This window comes from Myxine glutinosa, chromosome 5, assembly GCF_964187855.1.
Source record: "Myxine glutinosa chromosome 5, kmMyxGlut1.1, whole genome shotgun sequence".
NCBI lineage: Eukaryota > Metazoa > Chordata > Myxini > Myxiniformes > Myxinidae > Myxine > Myxine glutinosa.
The window spans coordinates 210462311-210490190 of record NC_136265.1 but is presented as its reverse complement, the minus strand read 5'-3'; the positions used below and the strand labels follow the sequence as shown (position 1 = coordinate 210490190).

Below are 27880 nucleotides of genomic sequence, written 5' to 3'. Positions count from 1 at the left end.
ACTGGTAATTCCCTGTTTGTCGTAAAAGTCGACAAACAGGGTTGGCGGCAGGAAGGGCATCCGGCCGTAAAACATTGCTTCAAAAAGGGGACCAAAAAACAACAACAACCACGGTGCCTGAAAAAGGCCAACCCCCGCTTAGCGGGGGAAAATGGCCTCTAAAGGTGGTTATAATTGAGGCCTTGGGCCTAGAGTTAAAAATTGGGCACAGTCTATTCCAGGGCAAGGCAAATATGTGTGTAAAGTATGGCGATGCTATGTGCAACGATATAGACGTAGTACTGCGCACAAACAAACAAACAGACAGACACACCAACCAACCAACATACAAGTAACAAGAAGACGTCATGCAGAGCACGATACTTGCAAAATTCCCCCCCCCCCCCCCCCCAAGAAAAAGGTTGCTATTGATCCATCAAATTGTCCATTTCATCAAGACAAAAATTGACGATCTTGATCAAAGCTCGGGTAAATAGGATGAAAAGTGATGATTTTTAGATTAAAATTGATGATTTTGGAAGTTTGACCTTGAGTTGACGTTTGATCTTTTTACCTCAAAAATAGTTGGTTTCCCAATTTAGTGACTCGATGTGCAAATGCTGTTCAATTTCCAAGTCAATTGGATGAAAATTGATGGGTTTTTTTCAGATGAAAATTGATGATTTTGGAAATTTGACCTTGAGTTGCCCTGTGACCTTTTGACCTCAAATAGTTAATTTCCCAATTTATTGACTCGATATACAAATGCTGTTCCATTTTCAAATCAATTAGATTAAAATGAATATGAATCAATGATGAATATGATATGATTATGATTGATGAATATGAATGAATATGAATGAAATATGAATGATGAATCAGATTTTAAAATGGCGATTTAAGAAATTTGACCTCCAGATAACCCCTCAATCAATAGGCTTCTCAATTGTGACGCCCTCTACAGCTTGGTGAAGTTTAACGGCGCTCGGTTTAGAATTGTGACCTGTAGGCCGGTGTCAAACAAACTGACAGACAGAATAACAAACACAACCGACCAATATACTTGAAAAATCTTCGATTTTGCAAGTAACAAACAGACAGACAGCGGTGAAAACATAACTTCCATCCACCTTCCGTGGCAGAGGTAATTATACAGCTTGTCGATGAAGTGAAAGGCTTGCTTTTATTTGGCCTCAACAGACCAAATGATCACCACATGGCAAGAAGGTGTGGGGGCGGTATCATTTTATCCCTTCCCCCTGGGACAAGGTCAAGAGGTTAAATACTAGAAAATATTGGGTCACTCCTAGCGGAACATTTTCCTATCTTTGAACAGTGGTTTAGGTGGGGAGCATGGGGATTTACAATGGCGTGCCAACTACTTTGCTCTAGATCCCTATTGTACTCTGCTCTTATAGAGATTACTAGTGGGGTCACCCATGGGAATCCCACGGGCATGGACGTGTGTGACATTTGGGCATCTTGATTTAGATGCTGCACATTAAATTTTACAAAATGGTTACTGGGAATTCATCAGATCCAGAAATGGTGTAATGAACACAATTTATTTATTTCGCATATGTGACTCCTCACTCCTCCCCACCTGACACTCTCCTTTCTCCACCCTCACACCTCTCCAATCCCACTACTCCTCACACTCCCCTCCAATACCTCCTCACACTCCTCCCCAATACTTCCTCACACTCCTCTCCAATACTTCCTCACACTCCTCTCCAATCCCTCACACTCCTCTCCAATCCCTCACACTCCTCTCCAATCCCTCACACTCCTCTCCAATCCCTCACACTCCTCTCCAATCCCTCACACTCCTCTCCAATCCCTCACACTCCTCTCCAATCCCTCACACTCCGCTCCAATCGCTCCTCACTCTCCTCTCCAATCGCTCCTCAATCTCCACTCCAATCGTCCCTCACTCTCCAACTCCTTGCTCCTCACTCTCCAACCCCTAGCTCCTCGCTCTCCAACCCCTAGCTCCTCGCTCTCCAACCCCTAGCTCCTCGCTCTCCAACCCCTAGCTCCTCGCTCTCCAACCCCTAGCTCCTCGCTCTCCAACCCCTAGCTCCTCGCTCTCCAACCCCTAGCTCCTCGCTCTCCAACCCTTAGCTTCTCGCTCTCCAACCTCTAGCCCCTCGCTCTCCAACCCCTAGCTCCTCGCTCTTCAACCCCGAGCTCCTCGCTCTCCAACCCCTAGCTTCACGCTCTCCAACCCCTAGCTCCACGCTATCCAACCCCTAGCTCCACGCTATCCAACCCCACGCTCCTCGCTCTCCAACTCCTCACTCTCCAACCCGTCTCTCCACCCCCTCTCTCCTCACTCTCCAACCCCTCGCCCCTCACACTCCAACCCCTCGCTCCTCACTCTCCAACCCCTCACTCCTCGCTCTCCAACTCCTCGCTCTCCAACTCCTCGCTCTCCAATTTCTCGCTCCTCTCCAACCCCTAGCTCCTCACTCTGACTCCTCGCTCTCCAACCCCTCGCTCCTCACTCTCCAACCCCTCACTCCTCTCCAATTTCTCGCGCCTCTCCAACCCCGAGCCCCTCACTCTCCAATCCCTAGCTCCTCACTCCCCAACCCCTAGATCCTCGCTCTCCAACCCCTAGCTCCTCGCTCTCCAACCCCTAGCTCCTCGCTCTCCAACCCCTAGCTCCGCGCTCTCCAACTCCTCGCTCCTCACTCTCCAACCCCTCGCCCCTCGCTCTCCAACCCCTCGCCCCTCACTCTCCAACCCCATCGCTCCTCGCTCTCCAACCCCTCGCTCCACGCTCTCCAACCCCTCGCTCCACGCTCTCCAACCCCTCGTTCCTCGCTCTCCAACCCCTCGCTCCTTGCTCTCCAACTTCTCGCACCTTGCTCTCCAACGCCGAGCTCCTCGCTCTCCAACCCCTCGCTCTCCAACCCCTCGCTCTCCAACCCCTCGCTCTCCAACCCCTCGCTCTCCAACCCCTCGCTCTCCAACCCCTCGCTCTCCAACCCCTCGCTCTCCAACCCCTCGCTCTCCAACCCCTCGCTCTCCAACCCCGAACTCCTCGCTATCCACTCCTCGCTCCTCACTCTCCAACTCCTCGCTCTCCAACTCCGAGCTCCTTGCTCTCCAACCCCGAGCTCCTTGCTCTCCAACCCCGAGCTCCTTGCTCTCCAACCCCGAGCTCCTTGCTCTCCAACCCCGAGCTCCTTGCTCTCCAACCCCGAGCTCCTTGCTCTCCAACCCCGAGCTCCGAGCTCTCCAACCCCGAGCTCCGAGCTCTCCAACCCCTCGCTCCTCGCCCCTCACACTCCAACCCCTCTCTCCTCACTCTCCAACTCCTCACTCCAATTTCTCGCTCCTCTCCAACCCCTAGCTCCTCGCTCCTCTCCAACCCCTAGCTCCTCGCTCTCCAACCCCTAGCTCCTCGCTCTCCAACCCCTAGCTCCTCGCTGTCCAACCCCTAACTCCTCGCTCTCCAACTCCTCGCTCTCCAACCCCTCGCTCCTCACTCTCCAACCCCTCGCTCCTTGCTCTCCAACCCCTCGCTCCTTGCTCTCCAACCCCGAGCTCCTCGCTCTCCAACCCCTCGTTCCCCACTCTCCAACGCCTCGCTGCTCGCTCCTCTCCCGTCTCATTCATTTTGGAAATGGAAGTTTCCACGCAACGCATGAATTGTCACGATCCTCAAGAGGAAGTGTCTCATAATCTTCAAATGACAAATGGAAAGTAAATTACATTGTGAAAATTAAAGATTTCAAATAAACCTATTTAAAGTGTATGCGCACATAACTAATAAAAAAACTAAGAAATATCTCTCGGTAATTTCCTGAAACATATTTTAGTTTTTACTTCCGGATAATAATGTTGAATGAAATAAGAACGAAGAAATATATGTCGTTTTATGACGACTGTCATCAAAAGTAAAAGTAATATATCTTAACGGAAAAGAAAAAGCGAATTTTTAATATATGTCGACATTTTCCCCGACTGTTATTTTAGGCGGTGTATTTTCGTGTGTCATCGTGGCGCGATTTTAAAAAATATATCTCTGCATTTTCCCGTGTGTGCGTGAATGTTCTCAATTATTTCTGACACCGAGTCTAAAACCATCGATAAAAATAAAATCAGATGGTGAATTTGAGATAAAATCGTGAAGGTGACTCAATGAATGGGCTTTAGTTTACAGGCCTTTGAGAAATCATTTCGTTCCATAAATGGAAACTTTCATGGGATTCTCCTCCCGTTTTTTTTCAACCAGTCTAAAACTATGTTAGCGACTGTTAAAAATGAAATGATATATCGAATTAGAGTTGAAATAAACCTGTGTGAGAGAGAAAGACAGCACGGGCCTAACAAAACAGGCCTCAAAGCTATTCGAGTTAATAAAATGGTGGATATTTGTTTACATGAAGCCTCTCCAAGAATGGGTGGAGCTACTCTGTAAACGGAGGAAGCCACACCCCCAGACAGACAGACAGACAGAATCACCATAGCCTATTATAATATAGATATATTCGTTTTCGGGCTTAAACCCACAGATATCAATTCAAAAGTTCTGAAGTTCCTCACCCACCTCCACCACACCTTTTCTTACACAAGAGAATCGGTACAATGACATGACATCATACTATGTTTTTTTGAGAGCTGAAAATATTGACATGGTTATCATTTTTTCAAGAACTATGTTCTGTCTTTTTGTTGAATAAGGTAAATTTATATTAGCATGTAAAACTGTAAAAGGTGTTCTGGATTTTGCAGCTCTCGTAGCTGAAGTGGCTCAGCAAGTATGACTCTACGTGCCTCCCAGGCCTTAACGCTGCTGGATTACCTCATCAAGACAGGCTCGGATCGCGTTGCACAGCAATGCAAGGAAAACATATATGCGATCCAGACTCTCAAAGACTTCCAGTACGTTGATCGAGATAGCAAGGACCAAGGCGTCAACGTGCGTGAGAAGTCCAAGCAACTCGTGGCACTCCTCCGAGATGAGGAGCGTCTGCGCTCGGAACGGGAACACGCCATGAAAACTAAGGAACGCCTTGCACAAGGTGCGACGGGCATGGGCAGCAACAATCGAGTGACCTTTGGTCGTGGATCGAGCCAGCCGAACCTTTCAACCAGCTACTCAGACGAGTATGGGAAGGCTGGTGGCTCGCCGGCATCCTACCATGGCTGTGAGTCATGTGTGACAGCAAACTGTTGCCGCCGTGTTTGTGTGCTTGCCAAACAAATGAAGGAAACAAAAAACAATTTTCGGCTGAAGACTGTCTTGATTGTAAATTGTGTTTTTGCTCTTTTAAGCAGTCTGTGTGTCGAAGTTCATCTCGGGTTCAAAAATGTGCCGTCGTAAATTTCTCCTCGGGTTGCATTATCTGGAGATTCTGTTCCTACCCTATCGCTTCCTACCTGCAACCTTCCTGCAGCTACCTCTCCCATCTCCTCAGATTTGGAGCAGGCCCGACCCCAGACGAGTGGTGAAGAGGAGCTGCAGCTTCAGCTTGCGCTTGCCATGAGTCGTGAGGAGGCAGAGCAGGTAAAGTGATCTCTCATTAGTGGGTCGTCACCTATCTCCCTTCCGATCTCAATCGCACATTCCTTCATCCTCGCAATGCCTATTTGCTTGGTGTCTCAGGATGTCGAATTTCAGATGATGCAATTCTTTAATGCTTCGCTTCCTTGTTATGTGTGACTGCATGTTGATCAATATGCTGTTGTCCAGTTCTGCAGACTATCGTGTTGTTACTGTGCCGTTGTGTTTGGAAACTGAAGTGTGGCCTTAACTTGCAGACTCTTCCTTCCTCGAGCCAAGAAGAGCCAAAGGTGGAGAAAAAGCCAAGCTTCAATGCCAGCAAGAAGCAGGCATGTGTTTCTGTATTCATTCTGCCAAGATGGCCTAGTTTTTGTCTAACTTTTTTTCTCTCTCTCTCGCTGTCTCGCTCTCTCTCTCATCTCAAGCCTGATTTTTAAAATATATATTTTTAAAATTCTTTTTGTAAAACTTGATTATTAACTCAACTGGACTATGTCCAGCTGAGTTTTTGTCGACACCCAGTGTCCGTCGTCTGTCTGTCTGTCTGTCGTCTAAACAATTCGACGTCTACGCTCTAAAAGTCACAAATATTGATCAAATTGGATGGAACTTGTTATGCAGCATCTTTAAGACATAAACTAGTTTGGGATTGCATTTGGGCGTTGCATGCCCAAAAATGGGCGCGACAGGGCGGCCATGTTGAAAAATCAATTTTTGTCAATCTGGTACTTCCTAATGTAGCTAGAAGGCTGAACCTGTGTAGACAGTATGTAACAAACCTCAACACATATATTACAGGTTTTGACGATGTCCGAAAAATGACCTCGTCATGACCTATGACATGACTTGACCCATAAACATCAGTTTGGATGACTTCCTAGCTCTAAAAGTCACAAATACTGATAAAATTTGATGAAACTTGTGCCTTTTGCCACTTAAAGATATTTGAAAACACACATATAAACGCACATATAAACTATATAGTTTGTGGTTCTATTATGCATATTCTAACCATATTGATATAGACCAGTTGAGTTCAGGTTCCCTGGAACCTCTAGTTTTTAATGTTTACGTAGCTGTAAGTGCTGTAGTTTCCAATTATTATTTCTTGCCACAATTACTGTAATCTCCAGCACAACCTGGTTTACCATTACATTGTATTGTGTGACTTTAACCTATTTGAGCATTTGGTAAAATGCAGTTGGTTCTTAGTTACAAATGTTATTTCACATGCATGTGCATTAGTTTGTAGTACAGTAAACCCTTTAAGCATTGTGGGGGTTACGTTCCTTGTAGATGCCTTGATATTGAAAACTGCTATCATTCAAACCAAGTTAGTATGATAGTAAAGGGGTTAGGTTCCTGGGCTTTGAGAAAATATGGAGGAAGGTTGGCGGCAGCCAAAAATAAACATCACAATTGAAATAACATGTAAAATAAATATAAATTGGCTTTTTGATGAAGTCTGCTGTTCTTGATCTTGATCAAAGTTCAGGTCAATAGGATGAAAAGTGACGATTTTTTTCAGATGAAATTTGATTTTGGAAGTTTGACCTTGAGTTGACCTTTGACCTTTTGCCCTCAAATAGTTGGTTTCCCTATTTAGTGACGATGTGCAAATGCTGTTCTATTTTCAAGTCTATAGCATGAAAATAGTTTTTCAGATGAGAATTGATGATTTTGGAAGTTTGACCTTGAGTTGAACTTTGATAATTTGACCTCAAAAATAGTTGGTTTCTCTATTTATTGAATCAATGTGCAAGTGCTGTTCTATTTTCAAGTCAATCGGATTAAAAATGACGATTTTAGAAATCGGACCTCCAGATGACCTTTGACCTCAATCAATAGGCTTCTCAGTTGTGACGACATCTACAACTTGGTGAAGTTTCATCACGATCAGTTTGGAATTGTGACCTGTAGGCGAGAGACAGACAAACAGAATAACAAACGCAACCGACCAATATACTTGGAAAAATCTTCGATTTTGCATGAAATAAATGCCCTTTTGCCTCGCACTCTTGTCAAAAACCTCCACTTTGAGTAACAGACGTCACTTTCCTCGACTTTTTTGCGCTTGATTCACCACTAGCAAGTTTTCCTGTTGGGATCCATGGTTTCATCAAGGGCAATAATTACCGAAAACGAGGGAAGTGATTACGATTCAATGGAACGTGTTGTTGACACGGAGACTGGTACAGTACAATATGCACTGCGTGTCTCAGTTGCCACCTGCACTGCAGTAGTGCCGATGATTTACAATTATATGTGTAAAGTTGAAACGGTTAACACAAATCACTTTTTTCCCATTGTTTTACACTCGTAACGGTGCGTGAGAAATAACAAAAAGGCTTGTGGTGCAAGATAACTGGCACAACTCATCTCGAAAACCGCGATTGGTCGAAATTATACGCCACAGGAACTAAATTTGTACATAAGAGGTTGACCGCGATCGTACTTAAAATATGCAACTTGATTATCTGACCATCTTCTGTCTGTCTGTCTGAGATGCATTCAGTAATGAACTTATCCAATCCCTACCAAACTTGACAGGAGGGCTTCGGGTCACACGATTGAGGTTGTAGAGATTTAATCCCCCCACCCTTTGCTCCAGTAAACCCTTAAGTATCGCTCGTGAAATGACGTGAAGCAAATTCTCTATACAGAGCGTCTGTTCTGCCAAAGCAGTTTCGTTGCTCGGGGTTACAATAGTCACCACTCCAACGCAGGATACTTCGTCGAGGGTGTATGAATTTGTAATATATGCATGGTCTTGGCGATAGCTCGCCTACTCTTTGTGAAGGGCACCATGGGATATTTGACGTCCATCCGATGGGCAACACACACATCCGATGCATCGCTCTGCATGTGAAACACCAGGGTGATAGTTTATAGCTTGGTCAAAATTGGTCCATGCAAAGTATTGACATGGGCATTGAGGAAGTTAGAAGTGGAGGAATGGTTGATCAGAGTTGTGATGGCAATGTACAAAAGAGTGCGCACAGCTGTAAGGACGAAGGACGGGAACAGTGGTGAGTTTGAGCATCAGGGGTCGGTACTAAGTCCACTACTATTTGTAGCTGTGATGGAGGTGCTGGCTCAGACCGTAAAGGAGGGTTTACCGTGGGAGTTGTTGTATGCAGATTATCTGGTGTTGATTGCGGAAAGTATGGATGGACTGAAGGAAAAGATGAACAAGTGGAAGGAAAGTATGGAGACAAAAGGTCTGAAGGTGAATATAGGAAAGACGAAGGTGATGGCAAGTGGTAAAGCATGTGGTGAGGTGGAAAGAACTGGGAAGTGGCCCTGTGCTGTGTGCAGGAAGGGTGTCGGAGTGAACTCCATTCAATGTACAATGTGCGCTGAGTGGGTTCATCAAAAATGTAGTGGTCTGAGAGGGCCATTATCCAGTGTGGCAGCTACATTCAAATGTAAGGTGTGCACAGAGGGAGCTGCAGATGGAGGAAATGTTGAGTTGGATCTTGGAGACGGCGTGAAGCTGGAAGGTGTGAAAACATTTTGCTATCTCGGAGACATGCTGAATGGAGAAGGTGGATCAGACTCGGCAACGGTTGCTCGAGTGAGATGTGCATGGAAGAAGTTTCGGGAACTGAGTGGCGTGCTGATGAGGGGAGTGTCGTTGAAGCTGAAGGGAAAGGTGTATGCTGCATGTGTGAGAAGTGTTATGATTTATGGGAGCGAGACATGGGTCATGAATGTAGAGCAGCAACGAAGGCTGGAAAGGGTGGAAATGCGAATGGTTCGGTGGATGTGCGGAGTGTCGCTGAGAGAGAGGAAGACAAATGATGAATTGCGAAAGATGATGGGAATAGAGCCTGTGATTGATGCTGTGAAGAGGAACAGGTTGAGATGGTTTGGTCATGTGTTGAGGAAGGATGAAAGTGACTGTTTGAGAAGAGTGATGGAAATGAATGTAGAAGGAAGTAGAGGACAGGGAAGACCGAGAAAGACTTGGCTAAAGACGGTGGAAGAAGACATGCGGGCAAGGGGGTTAACAAGGAGAGATGCAGAAAATAGGGCAAAATGGAGAAGATTGTCATGGGGACTGCAAGGCTAACCCCTGCTCTTGCAGGGAAAATGGCCTTAAAATGCATGTTGTGTTGTTGTTTGTATCCGATGGGCAACACACACATCCGATGCATCGCTCTGCATGTGAAACACCAGGGTGATAGTTTATAGCTTGGTCAAAATTCCAACAGCTTGGATTCAAACAATCAGATAGCTTGGAGGTGAGTGTGCATACCTTTAGGCCAGCCTCGAGTAAAGACATTTCAAAAACTATTGATGCTTGGGGATGGATATTTTACAACTAACAGCTTTTTGCTTAGCTAAGGAAACCATGCATTTTCCTTCACATTTTCACACCAAATTGGTAATGTATCTTTTTCTCAAGCTTAAATATTGGTCTTATCTAAATGGGAAGTACCCGTATTTATCATGCCATTTGCACTTGAGCCTTGTTGCCCGTGTGCCTTGTTTATTTTATTATCGAGAAGGCAATTCTGTCGAGGTTAGTTTCCTAAAAGCAAGCAAGTTGTTTTGTGGAAGGCTTACCCACCAAAGAGACGTGGCCTTTAAATGCATTTGTTCGTCCTGAGAATTGCCGTTGATTGCATCCTTGTGCGAATGGAATTGTGTCGAGTGAAACTCGACATCGGTCCTGGCTTTGCTTTTATTGACCTTGGGGCAGGACCTTTTTATTTCGTGGAAGGGGTTACATTTGAGATACAAGCAGCTGATTACATTTCTGCTGCCAGTTATGTTAAAAAAAGCAAACGAACATTTCTTGTCTTCATATTTGGGGTGTTAATATTAGGGTAAAGGTGATTAATGTGGGAATATAAACCTGTCGAAATCTGCTTGGCCATTGCACACCAGCCACCTTCGGTTTGTGGTGCACTTGAATGCTCTGTGGTGGGTTATCTCCTTTGGTGTTTTTGTGGGTTCTACTCCCAAGTTGATGAAAAGTCCCAAATAGAGGGTTGCTTGGTATTTCTTTTTCTTTCCTTCCCCCTCCCCAGCCCCCTCTTCTTCTCTCCCTTCCTCTACTCCTTCCCTGGCACGCTAATGCATTTCCAATGCTTTTATAGCATCCGAAGGCCAAGAGAGAGGACGACCTGCAGCTCCAGCTTGCACTCAGTTTGAGCAAGGAGGAGCATGCAAAGGTAGATCTCTATTTCGCTGATTCATGGACTCGCTTTTCCACCATAACCCAATCAAATGCCCGAATCATGCCGATTACTCATTTTTTATCTTCCTCCTATTCTTTTTCTTCTGTCGCTTCCTCCCCATGGAGTACGTCGTTCCTTTTATGCGATTTGTTTTGTGCTGTGTACTGTGTGTGATGTTTTTAAAAACAATTGCCGGAAAGATGTTGCTGCATTTTGAGTTCTGGCAATCCATGCTGCCTTTTTCCAAAGTTTGGTTGGGTTAAAATTCCGGTTGGGAATGGTACAATTGATTTTGAATAATTTTATATTTGCGATCCAAAGTTTAATCCACCGGCAGCGTTTTCGGTCAAAAATCAATTTGTTTGCTTGAGTGTTGTGATTTGAGTTGAAAAGTTGAGTTTTAAATTCAACGGCAAAGATTCTGTCTTTCTTTTTCTCTGCACGAGATGATATGAAACTTGTGGTAATTACACCGTCCTGAGTGCGGTAAACTAGGATTCCAGTTAAATTGTATTTTGCTCTTTATCAACAATGTGACATAACGTATTGGCAAAAATGTAATAACAACCATTGACTATTCGGCTTACTAAGATTGCATTACAAACCCTTTTCAACCAGGAAGCAAATTGTCACCCACCAATTAATTTTTTTTAACGTTTTATCTGATACTGAGGGCCATCTCAAACAAAGGTTACTATATTCCTCCTTTGTTTTGATACCAAGCAGCACGTACCATTTTTTGTCTTTTGTATGATCGGCTGGGGTTTGAACCGCCGACCTCGCATGCTCAGATCAGAGCGGACGCTCGAACCATTACGCCACCGAATCTGGTACTCTTTCGTCGTGATTACCCTGCGCTCACGAAACAAAAAGCGATTCTAAGCAATCGGTTTGCTTTGTTCGTCTGTCTACAAGTCCGTTTATGATCGAAGAACAACTTGATTTCAATTTAATGTTGTATTTTGAGCGCGAATCAGAAAACGAACCTGTAGTTTAGCAGTACTGTGCTTTGGCTCAGAATTTGTGCCAATTGCGTGTGCAAGAGAGGAGTGAGATAATATTTTTTGGCCTGTCTGGCAGTTGAACAAAATTTAAAATCATTCCAAACAGGAAACTTGCTGTTTTTAGTGACTTAATAAAGGCTACAAACAACAGGCATGAATAACTAATGTGGCGTGCTAAATAAGTTAGTGTAAAAGATGCTGCATCAACAGCTGTAAATGTCCGGAATTTTTTTTTTGTACCACCTTTAAAACCTTCATTTTGTTTCAATTGAATTATATGTACAGTCACGTGAAAAAGTAAGTACACCCCATGTAAAGTTTTGACTTTTTCAACATATTTCAACATACAGCTATTTGATCTTCATTTCAACAATATTGATAGATAAAGGTGATATAATATCACAAATATCATGAAACATTACATTTTGTAGTCCATTGGATAATTTAAATGAACATAAATGCAAATTTCGCATGTGGAAAAAGTAAGTACAGTGAAACCTTGACTTACGAGTGCACCAAATTACGAGTTTTCCGAGATATGAGCCGTCGCTCGGTCGGTTTTTTGCTTTGTGATGCGAGCCGAGATCTGAGTTACGAGCGAGCGAGCTTGGATATAAAACACGTAATCGTCGAAAAACATGAGCGAGGTGTGCGTGTTGTCGACTTGGCGAGGCAGTACGATCGTAGTACTTCTATGATATGTACGATTTTGAAGCAGAAGGAGTCGATAAAGGCTATAACGCCAGCCAAGGGCGTTAAGATTATTTCAAAGCTCCGGACCTCTGTCCATGAAGAGATGGAGAAGTTGTTGTTTGTGTGGTTGACGGAGAAGCAGCTCGCAGGAGATACCGTGACCGAGAGCATCATCTGTGAGAAGGCACGAGACATTTACGGGGATTTGGTGCAGCAGACGGCGGGAACATCAACGGACGAGGCATCGGAAGTCATTCAAAGCCAGTCGGGGATGGTTTGATAATTTTAAGAAGAGGACCGGCATTCACTCCATCGTCAGGCATGGTGAGGCAGCAAGCTCGGATGTGAAGGCAGCTGAAGATTTTATTATAACTTTTGCCGAACTGATAGAAGCCGAAGGATACATCCCCCAGCAAATCTTCAACTGTGACGAGACAGGGCTCTTCTGGAAAAAGATGCCGAGGAGGACGTATATAACGGCAGAGCAGAAGAGCATGCCAGGCCACAACTTGTTCAGAGTGCCGGCGATAGCTCGCCTTCTCTTTGTGGAAGACACGGTGAGATCCTTAACATCCAACAACTAATGGGACGCAAACGGGGCGCCCAGTTTAGCGGTACACACATTGATGAATCACCCTGCCTGTGAAACACCGACATGACAGGTTATAGCTGGGTCGGGATTCAAACCCAGGCTGGACAGTTTAGAGTCAAGTGTGCGTACCTCCAGTCCAGGCCATCCTGCCAACTTGAATGCTGCATACAGGTGAAATATAAAGCGCGAGATATTTATATATATATTTCAAAAAAAATTGGGGTGGTTTTTGGGGGGCTGGAACGGATCAATAGCATTTCAATTCATTTTAATGGGGAAATTTAATTTGAGAAACGAGCAAATTGAGTTACAAGCTCGGTCACAGAACGAATTAAACTCGTAAGTCAAGGTTTCACTGTACACCCCTACATTTATCACTACTTCAAATACCTAAAATTAGAATCGGGTGCACCAGCTCAGGTGCAAAGTGCACGAGTCTACCATTAGAAAGAGGCTGCACAAATTTGATCTACATGGGAGGTGTGCCAGGAGGAAACATTTGCTGTCCAGAAAGAACATCAGGGCAAGACTAAAGTTTGCCAATGAACACCGAGGCAAAGACCAGCACTTCTGGAACAATGTGCTCTGGACAGATGAGTCAAACGTAGAGCTATTTGGCCACAGTACCAGAAGACATGTTTGGCGAAAACCAAAGACAGTATTTGACCACAAGAACCTGATACCAACTGTAAAGCATGGTGGTGGAAATATTATGGTTTGGGGCAGCTTTGCTGCATCAGGGCCTGGGCAGCTCACCATCATAGAATCCACTACGAATTCTTCATTGTACCAGAGGGTGCTTGAGGATAATGTGAGGCCATCTGTCGGAAAGTTGAAGCTCAACCGAAGGTGGACCTTGCAACATGACAATGACCCTAAATATACCAGTAAATCCACCAAGGAATGGCTGAAAAGAAAGAAATGGAGGGTTCTGGAATGGCCAAGTCAAAGCCCGGATCTAAATCCCATCGAGATGTTGTGGGGGGATTTGAAACGAGCTGTGCATGCAAGAAACCCCTCAAACATCGCACAGCTGAAAGAATTCTGCATGGAGGAGTGGGCAAAAATTTCTCCCAGTCGATGTCAGAGACTGGTAGACAGTTATAAGAAATGCCTACTTGAGGTTGTTTCTGCCAAAGGGGGCAATACCACCTATTAGAGCCAAGAGTGTACTTACTTTTTCCACATGCAAAATTTGCATTTATGTTTATTTAAATTATACAATGGACTACAAAATGGAAATGTTTCATGATATTTGTTATATTATATCACCTTTATCTATCAATATTGTTGAAATGAAGATCAAATAGCTGTATGTTGAAATATGTTGAAAAAGTCAAAACTTTACATGGGGTGTACTTAATTTTTCACGTGACTGTACTTGAACACTGTAGAACACAAATCACCCTTTGCCACTTCCAAAAACCCTTCCCCGTTTAGCATTACTTGGATAAAATATTACGGCATCTTGCTTCGTCACGACCAATCAAATTTGTCGCTCGCAGACACCAGTCATGTCCTTGTTTCTCATTACTGCACGGGGGTGTAAGATGTGCTATGGAGTCTTTGGTTGTTAATTTTTCCACCACATTATCTGTAGATTCTCCCCCACAAATCTCTCTAGTCATTGTTGCGTGATATTTGATGACGAGAAACTGTACCTCTTCTCAGATCAGACATTGAATTTAGCATGGCACGGGTCCGCTTGCAGTGCAAAAAGTGTCTCGGCGAATCGAATGTGGCTTTATTGATTTGATGTGCTAATGCAAAATGAGTATTTTATTTTTCTTTTTTCGAGGGGAATGTGTGCAGATTGTGTGTCCTTGAATACAACACATAAAAATTCAAAAATGGCCCATTCCCAAGCCTCGATGGCATATACAGTGCATTCAGTAAGTATTCAGACCCCTTCACTTTTTTCACATTTTGTTATGTTGCAGCCTTATGTTGAAGTCGTTTAAATTCATTTTTTCCCTCATCAATCTCCACTCAATACCCCATAATGACAAAGAGAAAACAGGATTTTAGAAAGTTTTGCAAATTTATTTAAAAGAAAAAACTGAAATATCACATTGGCATAAGTATTCATACCCTTTGCTATGACACTTGAAATTTAGCTCAGGTGCCACCTTGATTGGAGTCCACCTGTGGTAAATTCAATTGATTGGACATGATTTGGAAAGGCACACACCTGTCTATATAAGGTCTCACAGCTGACAATGCATATCAGAGCAAAAACCAACCCATGAAGTCGAAGGAACTGCCTACAGAGCTCAGAGACAGGATTGTGTCGAGGCACATATCTGGGGAAGCCTACAAAAAAAATCTCTGCTGCATTGAAGGTTCCCAAGAGCACAGTGACCTCCATAATTCTTAAATGGAAGAAGTTTGGAACAACCAGGACTCTTCCTAGAGCTGGCCGCCCGGCCAAACTGAGCAATCGGGGGAGAAGGGCCTTGGTAAGAGAGGTGACCAAGAACCCGATGGTCACTCTGGCTGAGCTCCAGAGATCCTGTGTGGAGATGGAAGAAACTTCCAGAAGGACAACCAACACTGCAACACTCCACCGATCTGGGCTTTATGACAGAGTGGCCAGACCAGAAATTTCAAGTGTCATAGCAAAGGGTATGAATACATATTTCAATGTGATATTTCAGTTTTTTATTTTTAATAAATTTGCAAAACTTTCTAAAATCCTGTTTTCTCTTTGTCATTATGGGGTATTGAGTGTAGATTGATGAGGGAAAAAATGAATTTAAACGATTTCAGCATAAGGCTGCAACATAACAAAATGTGAAAAAAGTGAAGGGGTCTGAATACTTTCTGAATGCACTGTATATGCCCTTCAATTTTCCTCACAGCCAAATGGGATTTGGGTTTTGACACTTGATTACAACAGTTGGGTTTTTTTCCAATGGGAAAAACCTTTGCACACATCAGATGATTCCTCCGTCTCCCTTTGTGAAATTGAGGCTCATTGAAGAGCAAGTCAAGAAAAAGGACAAGACAGCATGCTGAGTGGGACAACAAGCAGAGCAGATGAACAAAGAGGAGATGAGGGAGTAAATGCAGCAATTGACCAAAAAGAGGTCTACAAAAGCATCCGACACAGACAAGGACACAAACCCAGCACCAAAGCACATGCCAAGGAACTCAACAAGTTAACACCGTAAATTAACAGACTTAAACTAGATGCTATTCATATAATACTTACCCAAAACTTGGAGTGCAGTCAACTTTGTGTGAGCCAACCCTTCTGTTTTTGAAGGGGTTTTTTATTTTATCCAATATGGCTGCCAGACCACATGAGCGATGACATCATAAATTTATATTCTCTAATATAATTGTTGCGTAGATCACGCTCAATAAATTTCAAACTGATCAGACTAAGCATTGTCACTGTTGAATTATGACGTCAGACTTAAGGCACCAATGACGTCGTCGTTAAAAACACGTATTCCCCATATGGAGTTCTTTACATTGAGCCACGTTTCAATTTTTTCCATGGAGCGGTTTCGGAGATCTAAGAAGTGCAATGTTTTTCGATTTTTCCTAGTTGATGCTGGTACCACGTGACCGATGACGTCATAAAAAAAAATTGTCATTAAAAAAAATTCTACCAGAGGAGGCACTCCTATTGTCAAATTTTGGCCATCAGACTAACGGTTGCAGAGAATTTTTTTTAATACTGATCAAATGTAGCGTTACACTTGTCGATTTATGATGTCATAACGAAGGCACCGATGACATCATTAACATATCTTATTCCCCATGGGGAGTCCTTGACAATAAGCCTTGTTTTAAGTTTTTCCATTGGGCTGTTAAGGAGATATATAGGTAACGTTTTTCCAAGATGGCGTCCATACCACGTGACCATATCATACTTATGAATAGAAAAATTATACAGGCGGGTTGTGATAAAAATTTCGTGTCAATCGGACCAATGGTTGCCGAGAAAATATTTTTTTTTTAATGCAGACACGCCACACGTTTGCAACCGAATGTTGGGTAATAAGAACATTCCAGAGCAGGTAACCTCAGCCTTAAGAGAAAGCCTCTCAGAGCAGAGAAGATGCGTATAACCGCTAAGGAACCCGGAAATGGAACTCCAACAACCAATGCCCGGTTCACCAAAAACACTTTGGTGTGAAGGGTTCTGTGCTGGTGTGAATAACTTGCCGGAGGAAGTGCATTCCAAGCACGTGCACTTTAACTAGCGTATGCATGCCACATCCGTTTTGTAGGGAAATTTGTACAGCTTTTGAGATGGCCCTCGTGCGTTAGTATTCATACAAACTTTGCACACAAATGATGAACAATGGAGAGTACACGAGATGGAGCAAAGGAAGTGGAAATTTGGATATGAAACTTCACTTCTGCCAAGCACCATTCGTTTGCTGCCCTTCTGTTTGGCACGTGCACCATCCCATGTCGATCAATTTGAAACCCATTTCTTAATGCACTTGAGATGCTAACGAGGCTATCAACACTACCCTCATTAGGTGTATTGTTCATTTTGTACCATTCTTTATAGCTTTTTATTTATTTCTTTTTTACTTTTCTACACTTCTTTTTTACGACATTTTGAGCACCTTTAGGGATTTGTTTGTGAGGTACTGGTCTCGCTTCCCTAGTTTTTCACCCAAAAAAAAACCTGGCACATAGGGGAAAAAAACAAATAATAGGTTGCATAATCAATTGTAGGTTTTTCCTTTGAAATTTTATCTAGTATCTAGCTAGTTAAGCCTAACCAGTGGCTCAACTAACCACAGAGTAAGATCAAGAAGAACCTGTTATTAAATTTCTTTCCATCTTCTTGGGCTTGAGCAGCGGAGGCAACGGGCGGCCTCCATAATTTGCGCACATTGGCTCTTGCTCCCCAGACTGACACCTTCCCTGGCTTATCCTAGGAGGAGCGTCTAAGGCGTGGGGACGACCTTCGTCTGCAGATGGCTCTTGAGGAAAGCAGCAGGAACGACCGATCGAAAGACGAGGTGCGGTTCTGTTCTCGAGTGTGCGCCACTGTGTGCAAAGCATTTTTCAACTTCTCGTGTTTCGTATAATTGGTAACCTTTGCGATTTGACCGATTGCTTCTTTTTTTTTTTTAACAAGGATTTTTAGCCGCGTCGCAGACGCTGCTAATAGAGTGCCCTCTGCTGTTGTTGTTGTTGTTCTTCTTCTTCTTGTTCTTGCAGAGAAGACAAAACCTCAAAGCTCCACCCATTCTGGGAACCATAGCTCCACCCATTGTGGGAGAGGCTTCATATAAACAAATATCCACCATTTTATTAACTCGCATAGCTTTGAGGCCTGTTTTGTAGGCCCGTGGTGTCTTCCTCTCTCACACAGTTTTATTTCAAATCAAATTCGATATATCATTTCATTTTTCACAGTCGCTAACATAGTTTTAGACTCGGTTGAAAAAAAACGGGAAGAAAATCCGATGAAAGTTGCCCTTTATAGAACTAAATGAATTCTCAAAGGCCTGTAACTTCAAGTCCATTGAGATATATTTTCTTTAAATCGCGGCATGGTCAGTCATACACCGCCCGAAATAAGAGACGGGAAAATGCCGAGATATATTAAAAATTCGTCCATTTGATGACAATCGTCACGATGAAATATTTAATTTATACGTCGTCGCAATAATGTGGAGAGAGGAGCATAGCTTCGTTCACGTGTCGCCACATACGGGAAATTGCCGAGATATATTTTTTTTAAATCGCGGCATGGTCAGTCATACACCGCCTGAAATAACAGACGGGAAAATGCCGAGATATATTAAAAATTCGTCCATTTGATGACAATCGTCACGATGAAATATTTAATTTATACGTCGTCACAATAATGTGGAGAGAGGAGCATAGCTTCGTTCACGTTTCGCCACACACGGGAAATTTCCGAGATATATATTTTTTAAATCGCGGCATGGTCAGTCATACACCGCCTGAAATAACAGACGGGAAAATGCCGAGATATATTAAAAATTCGTCGCCACACACGGGAAATTGCCGAGATATATTTTCACTTTGCACAAAAATAACATCAAGTAATCGAATCAATAGGAATGTCCTGTGCCTATAACATCGACGTTATAGGCACAGCTGCATCTAGGCATTGTGTAACATCGACGCGGCTTTTGTTTTAATTAAAACTTTTTGTACTTGTTAGTCTTGTTTTTTTCTAAACTAGTTATGCTTGAAGGCCTCATTCAAAATAATATTTTTCTGGGTAATCTGAAAGTAGCTGTGATTAGGCCTTCTTTAGCTGTGTTCAAATTGAGGTGTTGCCATCATGATGCGCAAAGGCTGCGAGATAAGGTAACAATCGGTGGAATTTTGACTGCAGAAGGGAAAAGCTTGGGTTGTTGGGATGAATCGTTTAGCTGAAAATTTGAAGATCAAGTTGAAAATTTCACTCACCTTTTCCATCCAACTGTGTAGGTGCATTTACCCTCCCCCCACCCCCTTCAATATATGCATCACGGTTCATGTTATGCACGTTCATGCGGACACCTTATCAGGCGTACCGGAAGCATGTTTCACGTAGTTCTGCGGAAGAAATTATGTACTTGGGGAGAGGAGAGTTGCGGATTCAATTGTCAGGGATGCTGGCATTTTTATTTCCAACACAATGCAGTCCTCTCAATCTCTCGGCTGTTGTTTTTTGAACATCTAGCACAGTGCTGACATGTCATTCAGAATTTGTTTTGTTTCGGCAAGTCAACCAGCTTGCATTTGTCGCATTTTGCAAAGCAAGCTGACTGGTGCATTTTGTATACTCCTGATGACTCCATCTTTGGTTCCTCCTGATGATTCCAATGCAGTATTTGGTCTTTTATTTTCATATATTTGTATCGTAAGATGTTAATTTGTATGGTTGGACGTTTGTGAAGCATTTAGACTCCTGAAAGAACTCGAATATGTCGTGTGACGAGTTGTTTTGTAAATTGTTATTTCATGCAGAGTTCACTGCTCGAGATTGCGGAGGCATTCCGCCCTGTTGGAGGTGGAACCGCAACGGTCGGCGCAGATCCATGGGGTGTACCAATTGTGCAGCCCGACCCTTGGGGTGGTTCTTCTGCCGTTCCGGAGTCGGATCCTTGGCAAGGATGTAAGACGTCCTTTCATTTCTTACCCTCCGCTTTGCACAGCATTATAAAAGCAGATCTTATTTCGTAATTGATGGACATTTTAAAGAAGAAAACGTTTCACCAGCACGGCATTCTGAGCCTGGCAAAAACTTGATGGAACCGAATTTTAGTGGAAACAACTGCCGTGCTGGTCGCCACATGTGTTCCAGACACTGAAGGAAAGCAGAGCTATTTTCAGGTGTCGTCGGCCTTGGAACTAATGCTGATAAGTGATAACATTATGGCAACAGTGAGAGCCCTAAAATGTTTTTCACTGGAGAGGCAGTGTCCTTGGCCAAACTTTGTAATATTTTAATCTCTTAGCAGCAAGTGCTTTTCATTGCAAGTAGTTGGTTGCGCCTGCCGGTTATGGCTGAAAATTGTGTTCCAGATAATCTGGCTCCAGTTCCAAACATCGCAATCGCAGCAATGAACTCTGCCTTGTGTGATGGTTTCATTGACGGTTTTTATCTCCATGCTTTTTGAAAAATATCGGGGGAGTATTCTAATTGGCTGTCTGTCCGTCACACAATCTCCTCCTGAAAGGTTGTGCTCACGTCGGTGCAGAAATCCACCATTTTTGGAAATAAGGTGCAAGAGCACTATCATTTTTGGCCTTGCACCCTGGGGCGAGGTCAAAAGGTCAAATACGAAAAATGCAATGATGGACACATTTTAATCGGTTTAAAAGTAAACTTTGTGTATGAACTCAACATTGGGGGATGTGTCAAATATATAACGATTTTTTGGGGATTTGTTTTCACTGGGGTCGATGTTTCACTTGGGACCTCGTGTCACAGGGGTCAAAACTGGAAAAATTTTAACTTAAAATTTGACATTTGCTCATTTCTGGTGGAATTTTATGCAATCTTTTAACTTTGTTTTAGGTGGCAAGCATGTGGATTTGCGACGGCGCATCATCGACTTTGCTCAAGTTTAAATTTATTTATGGAGGGAGATAAAGGCTCGGCCTTCCTAGTTGATGGAATGCAGCCATGTGAAGCTATTACGATGATCTGCTCAGCCTATACGGCTATGCTATAGTCTGTTGGATTGCCATAAAGTGCTTTTATCGGGAATTTGTTTTAGGGCTGTTTATATAGGAGTTGAGTGAGCTTTACCAGGTGATATCGTGCTCAAATCTATCGGGACTGTTGAGACAGCGGGCGCAAAGTGGCCAAAATGCACACCTTCTGACCCAATCAAAAGGCAAATCGTATGAGTCTCGTACAAAATGGAAAGGATTCATACGAGACTATGGCCTGCCGGGTCCCATCATCATGTCGTTAAGCTGCAAGGCAATGCCAAAATTAGTGAAGGAGACTGTAACATCAAAATGGGTTACAGTCCAGACATGCTGTGCACATGCATAATTTTTTGACATTTGGCAAATAATGGTTTATTTCTCGCCACATGGCTATGATATTGTGTTTCTTCCGGCTGCCCTCCATCCATGATAGGTTTGCCTTACCACGATAACATAGGAATGGCTGAAGGGATCTAAGACAAACCTGGTACCAGTATGTAGAAGGATGCAAAGATGAACTGATTAGATCATGGGGTCAAGAGGGCAAAGGTCAGAGGTCCCGTTTGATAAAATTATGTTACCTCACTAACCTGTGGACAAAGTGATGGGATTTTGACCAAACTTGCTACAAGTATATCTTATGCTGCAAAGATGAACTGACTATATTTCAGTGTCAGAGGTCAGAGGTCATGTCATGTAAAAATGTGTTACCTGAGAACAGCTGAAGGGATTTCAATCAAAATTGTTACAAGTTTGTGATTATTTAATAATGTGGGCAGAGGTGCATTTGTCGACGTCGTGACGTCATAGTGTGTTTGCTGTTCTAGTTTGAAATGACATTTTGAAGCAATGAGTGGGAAATAAAATAGAACATTGAGCATGACAGGGAAAGAAAGCCGAATGAGGCACGTGTCAGATCAGTGAAAGGGCACAATCGTTTGCTGAGGGCTTGGGGTGGAGGCTCAACACTCAGGACATGAAATTCGATAATACGCCCCAAAAAGGTATGATTAAGGTACGGAAATGGGATGAAAATGATTAGCAACACATTGATGAATTTACAATGGAAAGACGAGACGTAACTCGTATGCAAAACTCAGCTTGGTTGAGGTTCAAGGAGGCAGGTAAGAACCAACGTTCAACCTGCTCACACCCAGAACCGGAAGTTCAAAGATGTTTGTTCTATTATTTCCTTTCTTTACCAGCGTATAGAAAAACACCCACGGGAGAAACTCATTACACGATACCCCCCTATCCCCCTTTCCTATTTATAATGCAAGTTATCCAGAAAGTATTCCTCACTGCAAAACAGACTTCATGAAGAGTGTGATCTCAGCATTTAAAAACCTGCTTAAACCTCTACTTTTTTCTCTGCCACCCAGCTACTCCTTCTGCGGCGTCATTTGATAAGCATTTGGATCCATGGGATCCATCTTTGTCTGCAAAGGCAGTGGACCCTTGGGAAACCTCTCCTGCTGCCACCATGCAAGTACCCAAAGTGTCTGACCCCTGGACAGAGTCCTCACCAAGTTTGCAGACCCTAGGAAACGTGGTGGATCCATGGGCCCCTGCCGCATCGACAACTATGTCAGAGCCCAGCAAAGCTACCACAGACCCTTGGGCTCCTGCATCCAAAGCTGGTGGTGAGTGTTGGATTTTGTTCACATTGATACGGGTCTCTTTGTCCATTGTGATGGGAAAAAAAAAAAAAAAACTTGGCTCTGACTTGTTACTTGCTCTGCCGAATGGTATAACCTCACAAAATAAAACCAAAAAACATGGTTTTGTGGCGGACACAAAAGCCCACTGGCGTGGTGACATAATTCCGCACACCAAGTGGGCGGTGGCCACGCCCGAGGGATAGGCCTGGCCTCATGATATACACCGGGCGCGCAGCCCGGAGCGCGCGAGTGTTACAGTGAGCTCCTGAAATAAAGACGCTTATAAGTTACCGCTTGTCCGCTTCCTCCTTGCTCGCAAGCAGCGCGCGTAACGCTGCGCTTTACTGGTGACCCCCTCGACGTTGGATCTGCCGGAGCGATCCTTCCACACGCGACGCCATTGCCATGGCCAACTTCATCAAACTTCCCGAATTTTGGGAGGCTCAGGCCGAAGTCTGGTTCGTCCAGGCCGAAGCCCAATTTCAGCTTCGGCGCCTCACCGGCGATGACACGCGCTATTGCCACGTCGTCGCCTCCCTCGGGCCCGGCACGGCCGCTCGAGTTGTGTCCGTCCTTCGCCACCCACCGGACGGCCACAAGTACGAGGCACTCAAGCGGCTACTCCTAGCCACGTTCGGCCTCACGGACGACGCACGGGCCGACCGCCTCCTGGATCTCCCCGAGCTCGGTGACACGCGCCCGTCGGTCCGAATGGACCATATGCTGTCACTGTTGGGCGACGAAGCCCCCGGTTCTCTATTCCGGGCGCTTTTCCGTCGCCAACTTCCAGCGCAGGTTCGCCTCGCGTTGGCCGGGACTGGGCTAACGGAACCCCGAGCATTGGCAGCCGAGGCGGACAAGTACTTCGCCGCTTCGGACACGCGGGCGAGAGTCGGCGTGGCCGTCACGGCCCTCGAGGCTGATGCTGCTGATGCTGCTGATGCTGCTGTTCCACAGCATCAGCTTGTACAGCATACGCAGCATGCTGATACGCACCTCGTGACCACCGTCACGCCCCGCCCACCGCCGCGGCGAAAACCGCCACCGCGGGGAAACCCGCCAACTCCACCGGCCTGGCAGAGCCAGCCGCGCTCCTCCAGCTCCACCACCTGGTGCTGGTTCCACGCCAAGTTCGGCCACGAAGCTCGGCAGTGTCATCCGCCATGCTCCTTCAACAGGTCGGGAAACGCCCGGGCCGGCGCTCAATAGTGGCGATGAGCGCCGGCCGTTCGAGCAGCCTGCTGTTCATAACGGACACCTTCTCCGGGCGCCGTTACCTGTGCGACACGGGAGCGCAGGTGTGTGTCGTTCCCGCCGGCACGTCAGACAAGCACGCCGCGGGTGGGGGCCCCGCGCTGCTTGCCGCGAACGGGACGCCCATCCGTACGTACGGAAAACGCTGCCTCTCTCTGCGGTTCGGATGGCAGGTTTTCCGATGGACGTTCGTCACCGCCGACGTGCCCATGGCACTGCTTGGCGTGGACTTCCTGTGCGCTAATGGGCTCCTGGTCGACGTCAAGCGCAGACGTCTTGTCCAGGCCGAGACGTTCAGCTCGCTCGCTTGTGCGTTGCCCAGCTCAACGAGCGGCTTGCCAAGCGGCTTGCCGAACGGTTCGGTTCCGGCCACGTTGGTCTGTACGCTTCCGGCAGCGGACGCATTCACCCGCCTCCTCGCCGGCTTCCCGGCCCTCACGCGGCCCACCTTCTCGGCGGGGGCCGTCAAGCACGGGGTGGCCCATCACATCCCCACCGTTGGGCCACCGGTCTACGCCCGGGCACGCCGCCTCGAGCCGACGAAGCTGGCGGTGGCAAAAGCGGAGTTCGCTACCCTGGAGCGACTCGGCATCGATCGGCGCTCAGAGAGCGCTTGGGCGTCGCCGCTGCACATCGTGCCGAAGCCCGGCGGGGGATGGCGACCGTGCGGGGACTATCGCCGTCTCAATGACGCCACGACTCCCGACCGCTACCCCGTCCCCCACATTCAGGACTTTTCCGCCCGTTTGGCGGGCAGGTCCTTCTCGAAGGTGGACCTCATACGTGGCTACCATCAGGTCCCTGTCAGGCCGGAGGACGTCCCGAAGACGGCGGTCATCACGCCATTCGGACTCTTCGAGTTCCTGCGCATGCCCTTCGGTCTGAAGAATGCGGCTCAGGCGTTCTAGCGACTGATGGACAGCATCCTGCGCGACTTGGATTTTGTCTACGTCTACCTGGACGATATCCTCGTCGCCAGCGCGTCCCGCGAAGAGCACCTACGCCACCTCCGCACGCTCTTCGAACGCCTGGGCCAGCATGGCCTGATTGTGAACCCCGCAAAGTGCCGGTTCGGCGCCGCCATAATCGATTTTCTGGGGCACCGTATTACCAGGCACGGAGCCGTCCCCCTGCCGGCCAAGGTGGAGGCGGTGAAGGGGTTTCCGCGCCCCCGCACGATCAGAGGGCTGCAGGAGTTCCTGGGCATGGTGAACTTTTACCATCGGTTCCTGCCCCGTATCGCCCAGCTCCTGCGCCCCCTGCACGAAGCTCTCCGAGGTAAGCCGGGCAAAGGCGACGTTACCTGGACCGAGCAGATGGACACGGCGTTCACGGGCGCGAAGCTCGCCTTGGCTAACGCCACCATGCTCGCGCACCCGGCGCCTGATGCACCGATCGCCCTCACCCCCGATGCCTCGGACTACGCGGTGGGCACGGTGCACGAGCAATGGGTGCGTGGAGCTTGGCAACCGCTGGCGTTCTTTAGCCGGCAGCTTCGCCCGCCCGAACAACGTTACAGTACCTTCGACCGCGAGTTGCTCGGGCTTCACTTGGCGGTCAGGCACTTCCGCCATCTGCTCGAGGGCCGTGCGTTCACTGCCTTCGTCGACCACAAGCCGCTGATCTTCGCGATGGGCAAGGTCACCGAGCCGTGGTCGGCCCGGCAGCAGCGTCACCTCTCGGCCGTGTCCGAGTACACGACGGACATCCAGCACGTCGCGGGGAAGGACAACCTTGTGGCGGATTGCCTTTCCCGGGCCGTCGCCCACGCAGTCCACCTCGGCATCGACTATGCCCGGATGGCAGCGGACCAGGCCGCTGACCCTGACGTCCAGGCCTTGCGGACCGCCGTCACGGGCCTCCGCGTCACCGAGGTGCCGTTCGACGGCGCGGGCGCGGCCCTCTTGTGCGACGTCTCCCTCGGGCGTCCTCGCCCCACCGTGCCCGCGGGCTGGCAGCGCCAGGTATTTGACGCCATCCACGGCCTGTCCCACCCGGGCGCGAGGGCCTCCCAAAGGCTGATCGCCGACAAGTTCGTCTGGCATGGCCTCCGGAAGGCCGTCCGCGGCTGGGCCAGGACGTGCCTCGCGTGCCAGCGCGCCAAGGTGCACCGGCACACCCAGGCCCCGTTGGCCCCGTTCACGGTGCCGGAACGCCGGTTTGACCACGTTCACGTGGACCTGGTGGGACCTCTGCCCCCCTCGCGGGGTTTCACCTACGTCCTCACCATGGTGGACCGCACCACCCGGTGGCCGGAGGCTGTGCCCTTGGCGTCGACAACGGCGGCCGATGTCGCGCAGGCTTTCATCACCACCTGGGTCGCCCGGTTCGGCGCCCCCTCAGACATCTCGTCCGACCGCGGCCCCCAGTTCACCTCGGAGCTCTGGGGGGCGGTCGCGCAGGGGCTCGGGGTCCGGCTGCACCGAACCACGGCCTACCACCCCCAGGCTAACGGCCTGTGAGCGATTTCACCGCTCATTGAAGGCCGCGCTCCGGGCCACCCTCCGCGACGGCGGCTGGGTCAACAGGCTCCCCTGGGTCCTGCTGGGCCTCCGGACGGCGCCCAAGGAGGACCTGCGCGCATCCGCGGCGGAGTTGGTCTTCGGGCAACCGCTGCGGGTGCCGGGCGAGTTCCTCCCCGACTCCACGGCACCATGGTCCGCGGCACAGCAGCGCTCCGCTCTGCAACAGACCGCCCAGAGGTTCGCCCCGGTGCCAACGGCATGCCACGGGCACCCACCGACGCACGTCGCCCCGGAGCTTCGCACGGCGGAGTACGTCTTCGTCAGCCACGATGCCCACCGGACACCACTGCGGCCCCCGTACGACGGGCCTTTCCGCGTGATGGAGACCGGGGCGAAGCACTTCACCCTGGACATCGGCGGTACTCCTGACCGCGTTTCGGTAGACCGCCTCAAGCCGGCCCACCTCGACGTGGACCATCCACCGCCAGTGGCCCGACTCCCACGTCGGGGCCGCCCCGCTGCGGACGGACCCCCGGCACCGCCCAGCCCCGCCGCCACGCCGCCCCCCGGTCCTGCACCCATCCCAGGGGCAGCCAGGGGCATCCCACCTGGCATCCCTGCACCCCGGACGCCGCCGATCGCCAGGGGGCGCTTCGGCCGGGTCATTCGTCTGCCCCGCAAACTGGCCCTCCAGGTGCGCGGGAATTCTGGGGGGGCGCGTGTGGCGGACACAAAAGCCCACTGGCGTGGTGACATAATTCCGCGCACCAAGTGGGCGGTGGCCACGCCCGAGGGGTAGGCGTGGCCTCATGATATACACCGGGCGCGCAGCCCGGAGCGCGCGAGTGTTACAGTGAGCTCCTGAAATAAAGACGCTTATAAGTTACCGCTTGTCCGCTTCCTCCTTGCTCGCAAGCAGCGCGCGTAACGCCGCGCTTTAGTTTGTTTGATATTACCGTGATGCATACTGTATAGCGCCACCTTGTGTTGGTGTGGAACGGTATTACAAGTCTGCTATGGATATGACTTGCAATTTTGCACTGTACACGTGGCATTGTGCAAGTGCTTTACAAATAACCCCTCTCACCCCCTACCTGCCAGAGGGTGGGGGTATGACTCTCCCATAAAGAGTGGGTGTTTTATACGAGTACTGTACCATGCTGGTGTTCCCTACCTCATTCAATTCCTGGGATTTCTTGCCTCGTTAAATTTCTGGGATTCCCTACCTCATTCATTTCCTGGGATTCCCTGCTTCATAAATTTCCTTGGATTTCATGGTATTTATGCATGTTAATGTTTTGAATCACTAAAAAAGGTGCATCATTTTAAATGCGTGTAATGCATTTATAGCATACCAGCAGGGGT

The 27880-nt window shown here is 47.3% G+C and overlaps 1 protein-coding gene across 7 annotated transcripts in view; it reads left to right on the top strand.

Annotated features, from left to right (window-relative positions):
• EPN2 (epsin 2) overlaps positions 1-27880 on the top strand; it is a 61578-nt gene that overhangs the window by 3743 nt on the left and 29955 nt on the right. For 2 of the 7 annotated variants that reach the window (XM_068114977.2, XM_068114983.2), the window contains 7 exons: positions 4775-5141; positions 5412-5500; positions 5755-5826; positions 10606-10680; positions 17886-17969; positions 19942-20089; positions 22518-22778. In XM_068114977.2, coding sequence (XP_067971078.1) covers positions 4775-5141; positions 5412-5500; positions 5755-5826; positions 10606-10680; positions 17886-17969; positions 19942-20089; positions 22518-22778 — 1096 coding nt within the window. Of the gene's footprint in view, positions 1-4725; positions 5142-5411; positions 5501-5754; positions 5827-10605; positions 10681-17885; positions 17970-19941; positions 20090-22517; positions 22779-27880 lie in introns of all 7 variants that reach the window. The other 5 variants (XM_068114982.2, XM_068114978.2, XM_068114979.2 and 2 more) reach the window with 5 other exon arrangements.